This window comes from Pterocles gutturalis, unplaced genomic scaffold, assembly GCF_000699245.1.
Source record: "Pterocles gutturalis isolate BGI_N339 unplaced genomic scaffold, ASM69924v1 scaffold14431, whole genome shotgun sequence".
Taxonomy (NCBI): domain Eukaryota; kingdom Metazoa; phylum Chordata; class Aves; order Pterocliformes; family Pteroclidae; genus Pterocles; species Pterocles gutturalis.
In genome coordinates this window covers 853-7,933 of record NW_010098072.1, presented here as the reverse complement: position 1 = coordinate 7,933, position 7,081 = coordinate 853, and the positions used below count along the sequence as shown (strand labels likewise).

The window sequence follows — 7,081 nt, the reverse complement described above, 5'->3', positions numbered from 1 at the left end:
GAACCATGGACAGAATGAGAGGGCAAGCGTGCTGGCCATACTGGTGAACCATGGACAGAGTGAGAGGGCAAGCATGCTGGCCATACTGGTGAACCATGGACAAACCCACCATGGGGATGTACAGGATCAGGACTGGCTGGATACTGGACCAAGCTGTTCAAAGCCTTGAGATGTTTCCTCTGGGATGCGATGCTCCGAATGGCCCCAGCAACCGGTATATACGACATGAAGATAAGGATGAGAATTAACGTCAGAGACTGGCTAAAACGAAGCCGTACCAGCTGTCAAACGTGATGCCTGCACACACGAGCTGGATGGGGTCCCGATGCAGACAGCAGGTGTGGGAGGGCAATGGGACTGGCAGCAGGGCAATCCTTTTAGCGCCGTAAACGGGGGAACAGTTGGTAGGGCACATCTGCAAGGGGGAACCAGCCAGCCCCATCCTGGCAGTGCTGGGATGGAGGAATGTTTCTGCAGGGGGCAGATGGACACATAACCATCAAAGGCCATGGCCAGAGGCACCGAGGACTCCAAATATGAGGATGAATGAATTAAAAAAGATCAAGCAAGACAAATATCAAGAGTAACCTGTCTGGCATCAAACCAGAACACACTCATGACAGCTGGTGTTGTAGACAGAGAGAAATCCAGACTGGTGGTGGCCAAAATGGGCAGGAATTGGTACACGGGCTCATGGAGGCTCGGGTGAGTCCTGGTAACAAACAGGATTGTTATGTTCCCCAGAAGTGACATAACACAAATGGAGGTGAAGGGAAGAGAGCCAGATGCTGACAGTTTCCAGCCCTCAGATGCCCGTAAGGATAAATGTGACAATTGTGGAGGTGGACTTCTTGAGAGACATGATGTACCAGAGATGGCCTGCAGTGGAAAAGAAACATCAAAGAAATCAAAGTGGCAAGTCTAAGAGGACATAGCAAACGTGTAAATGTGACAGATGTCGAGCTGAAGCTGCAAGAAGACAGATGTCAGATAGGGACGTGAACCAGATGCCACAGACGTCAGGTCCTGGAGACCTCAGCAGGTGGGTGTTCGGTTATCTTAAGGTAAGGTCATACACAGAGGACATCTATAGAGCAGCTTGTTTTGGGGCTCTCCATCACTGCATCTCTGCAGTGTTGTAACGTAGTGTGCTGCTTATAAAAATAGTTCTGCGCATGCTAAATGCGGGAGATTTGAAAAATGTACCTGTGCCATAGAATCACGGAATGGTTTGGGTTGGAAGGGACCTCAAAGCCCATCTTGTTCCAGGTCCTTTGCCACGGGCAGGGACACCTTCTACCTGCTGGGGCTCCTCATTCACATCTCCGAGCAGTCTGGCTGTGCACGGGGCTCCTCCAAGCCTCCTGCTGCCTCCACTCCCCAGCTCGAGCATCTGGCTTCTCTATGAGACGTGCAGAAGGCTCCGTGTGCCCCAATGTGTGGCTTTCTTCTATGGATAGAAATTGGACTAGGTGATCATTGTAGGTCCCATCCAACCGAAATATTCTATTCTATATTCACGCATGGATGATTGCAGAGTCATAAAGTCTATCCCAAGAAGCAATCAAACACAGAGAGGAGCAGAGGTGAAACACTCGACCTTTTAGCTCGTCTCAGAGCTGAGCAGATGAACTCAGACTCTGATGAGAGATTGCCCAGTGGATGCCAGGTGACAACTGAAGTGCCCATCCAAAACATCCCCAGTGCAAGGAAGTGCTAACGCAATGGTGGAGATGAGCTGCCTCCACCCTGCAGTCACCCCATCCCCTCAACTCCTCCCTCCGTCAGAGGCTGCCGGCTCTGTCTCAGGCAGAACTGCCTCCAGGAGGCAGATCCTGGGGATGTGTTTAGTTTTCCTGCTGTAGATGGTGGGGTTCAGCACAGGGGACCAGCAGGTGGACATTGGCTATGATGGTGTGAGTGAGAGGAGAAGGGTGCTGGCCATACTGGTGAACCATGGACGAGACCACCAGGGTCAGGACTGCCAGGACATGGGACAGGCAGTTGTTCAAAGCCTTGAGACACTCCCTCTGGGATGTGATGCTGAGAATGGCCCCAGCCCTGTGGCATGAAAATGAGGATAAGGACAGAAATCAGAAAGAGAACGGCTACAGCAAAGCCATGCCAGTTATTGAATGAGACTGTGTACACACCGGCTCGATCAGCTCCTGATGCAGACCGATGATAGCCTCAGTTCCAGGGGTGGAGGAACGCTTGATGGACCAGCCCAGGAACCAGCCTGGTGCTGCCTGTCCTGGCTCTGGGGAGCACAGAGGAGGGTCCCAGCGGGTTGTGTATGGGCACGTAACGATCAAAGGTCACGGCTGGAAGCACAGAGGACTCCACGAAGGAGAAGGAATGAATTAGAAAAGATGGAGCAAACCAAACACCAAGACTAACCTGCCTGGCACCCAGCCACTCCTCACTGTTGGTGTTTTAGAGACAAACCCGACCTGGGGATGACAGCACAGACAGGAGATGGTATGGGGAGGCTTGGGTCACTCCTGTGACAAGCAGGGTTGTGCAGCTCCCCATAGGTGATGGAAGATAAGCAGAAGAAAACGGGATAGAGAGCAAGCTTAAACCATCTTCCATCCCAGCAATGCCAGCCGGCATAAGCACCGAGGGCTCACAAGCCATTGCTGTTTTATAATGTCCTACTGGATGGGGATGCTCCGTGTGCTTCCAAGAGACAGGTACCTGAGAGTTCTTCAGACACAGCAGCAGAGCTGATCACAGCCTGCCTGGACAACAAGCCCCTGGACAGGGAGAGCTGCCTGAAGGGGATTTTCCTTAGACCCAAGCAGCTTTGCCTTTAGAGTAGTTTTATTTCCTTTTTTTTTTTTTTTTTTAAATTTTATGGACAGAGCTGTCACAGAAATCAGCTCCAGGAGTTTCCTCTTCCCTGTCCCTACCTGGGTCAGGCAGGGCAAACCTCTTACCCCACAGAGGAGCTAGAAGACATTTTTTATACTTTCCTAGGATAGCTTCAACTTTTGTAGACAATGTGGTGAAGTCAGAGAGAGAAAGAAAAAAAAAAAAGTGTTTCTGCATTTCATATAAAGGCAAGGAATAAGTAACCATCTACAGAGGCTGGATCATTGGGAGTATTTTTAAAAAAAAACCAACACACCAATAAATCAGAAAAACATCTGGGTGTAGCTGCTTTGATCTAAAAACTCCTTAAAGTATTTGCAGTACTATCAAACTCTGCAGAGTGGATGCTGTGGACTTTGCCGAACCCAAGCAGCCCTGTGCATTTCCCCCTTGCCATTTCTTTCAAAAGTTGCTAAAGTTTTGCTAGAGGCTTGTTTCTGCTTCAGAGGAAGGAGAAAAGAAAAAAAAAGAAAGAAGTGCATCAGTGAGCCTCTGCAGAGCTACTGATGACATCTGCAGGTCCCATGTGGGAGGCTCTGAACCGTCACCCCCAGGGGAAAGGAAAAAGTTTTGAAGCACCACAGCTACAGAGCCAAAAGTGGGTTATGGGCAGGGGGAGGAAAGCTGCACCCATCAACCTGAATGCCACAGCTGTAGGGAAGGAGAGGGGGCTTTCCATGGGCAATCTCTGGGCAGCTGCAAGTCAAGGACAGTTCTGCTGAGATGCTCATCGGAGGCGTCTGCTGGGCTGGGAGAGCGGGTGCCACTTGCAGCAGAAGTTTGCATTTAGCTGCAGCAATCCCTGCACAGGTCAGGATGCTCCTGCACCCGGCTCAGAGGGAACCAGCAGCATGGAAGGGCGGCTGGAAGTTTTTTTCCCCTGTGTGGGGGGTGAGGCAGTGGCCCAGGGTGCCCAGAGAAGCTGTGGATGCCCCATCCCTGGAGAGGTTCAAGGCCAGGCTGGATGAGGCTTTGGGCAACCTGGGCTAGTGGGAGGTGTCCCTGCCCATGGCAGGGGGTGGCACTGGGTGGGCTTTAAGCTCCCTTCCAACCCAAACCATCCTGGGATTTTATGATTCCACCCACAGAGCAGTTCTACCACCCCAACAGAACTTCAGTAGAGCAAGGATGATTCAGAGAAATATTTTATTACCATCGCCACCCTACAGGGAGTCAGAGCAGTCTGGAGGACCAGACACCAGGGCTCAGCCGAGGACCTTGAACAAGCCCTGCCACCCCAGCACATGTGGTGGGAACAGATATGAAGGAACTCCTCCATCAGAGCAAAGACAGCATTGCCCTTCCTGGGATGGCACAGAAACAACCGCCTTGGTCAGCAGCCAAAAGTCAAGACAGGTATCAAGGTCCAACAAAACTCTTGCAGAGCCCTCACTGGGGTGTGTGACCAGTTTGACCAGACAGACCTAAGTGACCTATGCCAGCTCAACCAGTCCAAACCACATCCCTTCAGGGAGGGGTTACAGGGACCCACAGCCCCCCACTCCGCCAGGGAGTACCATAAGGACCAGAGACAGCAGGACCAGGACAGCCCACGGCAGAGCACCCACGGCCGCGTCGGTCGCAGGAGTCACACTCTCCATCCACGCAGGGGAGGATCTCTTTTTCCAAGCATAGTACTTGGCCACAACCACGTTGGGGTTCCCTTGGGCAGGGTCGAACCACATCTGGATGCAGCGCCCGCTGCCCCGGCGCTCCGTGGTGTATCTGTAGGAGTTGGACCAGATCTTCTCACACAGGTCTTTGGGTTGGGGGAAGACGTGGCTGAAGGGTCTGCACATGGAGCCCCAAGGACAGCGGTTAGTTCCTGAAGACAGACAGCACCAGAAAATAGAACAACAGCATGAGCTAGCCCACTGTGCTTATGTCCTTCCAGCAGGAACAGGTCAGTTTCCCACAGCCCATGGGGTGATGGATGGTGGCTTGGCCACCTTCCAGTTGGCACCCCCACAGATGGGCAAGAGCAACGAGGGGTCTTGGCTCCAGCCACCGGGCAGGCAGCAGGGACACTGCCAGGGGCGAGGGGGCACTGGCTCCACACAGCCCACCAACCTGTCGCCCAGTTCCAGCCCTTGTGCCAGTTCTCTTTGCACGTGACGGAGTCCTTGCAGTCCTCCCACCACTCCTCACAGTCCTCCTTGCAGAGCGGCACGTGGAGAATCCTCTCCCGACGCCAGCTGCTGTCAACCTGCAAGGGAACAGGACCGTGCACACCCTTGAAAGAGAAGGGGCAGGATCTGCCACACCCCAGATCCCCCCTCAGCCCCTTCCATTGGGCTCCAGAGCTGATCTCAGGAGAGTTTCAGCCCCAGCAGAGCCTTGCCATGACAACAAGCCATTCTTCCATCGTCCTGACTGCCTAAGGAGAGGGTAGCAGAGTCCTTCGAGTCTTTCCACCCAGCAGGAAAGTCCGCAGCATCCCTGGAAAGTACACTCCTGTATGTGCCGGGGTGTGCCGTATGGGGGACCAGCACATGACACATCCTCTGGCCAAAACCAGCCCCGTTATCATCATCATAGGAGATCTGATCCCACCTGGTCGATCCAGGGCCCCAGGTTGGGGGAACACTCGTACAAACACGTGTCCTGGATGAAGTGGCGCTTGCACTTGGGCGGCATCACCCCGCAGTGGTTCCAGTTGAAGTTGTACAGGTTGGACTGGTCCTTGTGGGCTTCTGCACTGGTGTTGGCCGTGCAGCAGGCGTTGTCCTTCCAGGGAGAGCACTGCAACAGAGCAGGAGAGGCTGGTCAGAGGGCAGGCAGCAGCTCGAGGGGTCAGAGGATGCTGCAGGTGCCAGCTCCCTGCATAGCCCACAGCAAGAAACCTTCAGCAGCAGAAACATCTCCTCCAGCCAACCCTGGGGCACGTTGGGCTGAAGGGCTCAGGGCTGCAGCAAGGTGGAGCTGGACAAAGAGCAGGAGGAGGTCAGATCCTCACCAGGAATCAGTGCCAGCCTGAGGAACAGAAACAAACTCCTTCTCTTGCACCCTGGCTTGGTCTTAGCTCCATCCCCACCAAGGAGCTGGGGGCAGAGCTCTTCAGCTAGCAAAAATGGGCTCTAGGGCAGAGAGGGAGCAGATAAGATATGAGATCCTAGGTACGAGGAAGAAATTCTTCCCTGTGGGGGTGGTGAGGCAGTGGCCCAGGGTGCCCAGAGAAGCTGTGGATGCCCCATCCCTGGAGGGGTTCAAGGCCAGGCTGGATGAGGCTTTGGGCAACCTGGGCTAGTGGGAGGTGTCCCTGCCCATAGCAGGGGGTGGCACTGGGTGGGCTTCAAGGTCCCTTCCCACCCAAACCATTCTGTAAGAGTCTTTCCCTGCCAGCCTTTACCTTGTTCTGATCTGGGACGCCCAAACTTTGGGAAGGGGACCCTCCTGGGTAAAGAGGGGTGACACTGAGCTCACAGAAATCCTCAGACCAGTGGTTGCAAAGCCCAAACCAGCCCATGTCAGGCAGGGAGGTGGCTCCAGAGGACCCCAGCAATCTAACCCCCCCCGGCCCATCAGCGGAGCCATACCTGGGCATGCAGCATCCCCTCGGGGCCAGGCTGGGTTTTGTGGTGCTTGGCGTCCATGCAGACGTTCAGCAGCGGGTCCTTCGATGGCATCACTGCAGAGGTGGCCAGGAGCACGAGCAGCACCTGCCCTGCTCCCATCCTGCCACCAGCCCGGGGGATCGGGGAGCTGTGCAGAAAGGGAACAGCACGGGAGGGATTTTGCCACAATCAGCAGTAACCGAGGTGCTGGGGCGGCCAGGCACCCTCAAGGACACACCAGCAGCCCATCAGCAGCTCACAGCCCCAAGGACACCCCCCAGGAAGGCTGCAAGGTCAGCTACACGTTATCTTCTAGACAACAGCACACCAGAGACAAACATGCAGTGTGTGGGCTGTTCAGTCACCCTCAAACACCCTGAGCAGAAATGTGGTGCTGCATGAGACCCCTGCACATTGGGGTCCCGTTGCATTAAGCCCCCCCACTGCTCCAGGGCAGAGCTTGCAGACCCCCAACCCTCTGCAACCAGACGTTGCAGCTCCAGGGATCTCTTGAGTTTGGGGGCTCAAGGAGGAGGTGGTGAAGGGCACTAGCACCCTGATATCCCCTGGGGACCACTGGCTGCAGGAGGCCCACCTTGTTTGCAGGAGGGTGTTAAGAGAGGAAGGAATTTGTTGGTTTTTCTTTTTTT

The 7,081-nt window shown here is 54.4% G+C and overlaps 1 protein-coding gene across 1 annotated transcript in view; it reads right to left on the bottom strand.

The window, feature by feature from the left end:
• Positions 1-6,551, bottom strand: part of LOC104472099 (folate receptor gamma-like) — a gene marked incomplete at its 3' end in the record, with an annotated part of 7,002 nt that extends 451 nt beyond the window's left edge. Inside the window, exons 1-5 of the mRNA XM_010087650.1 lie at positions 6,414-6,551; positions 5,431-5,619; positions 4,948-5,083; positions 4,395-4,702; positions 870-879 (exon numbers count right to left, since the gene is read on the bottom strand). Coding sequence (XP_010085952.1) covers positions 870-879; positions 4,395-4,702; positions 4,948-5,083; positions 5,431-5,619; positions 6,414-6,551 — 781 coding nt within the window. The remainder of the gene's footprint in view (positions 1-869; positions 880-4,394; positions 4,703-4,947; positions 5,084-5,430; positions 5,620-6,413) is intronic.
• Positions 6,552-7,081: the final 530 nt, after the last annotated feature.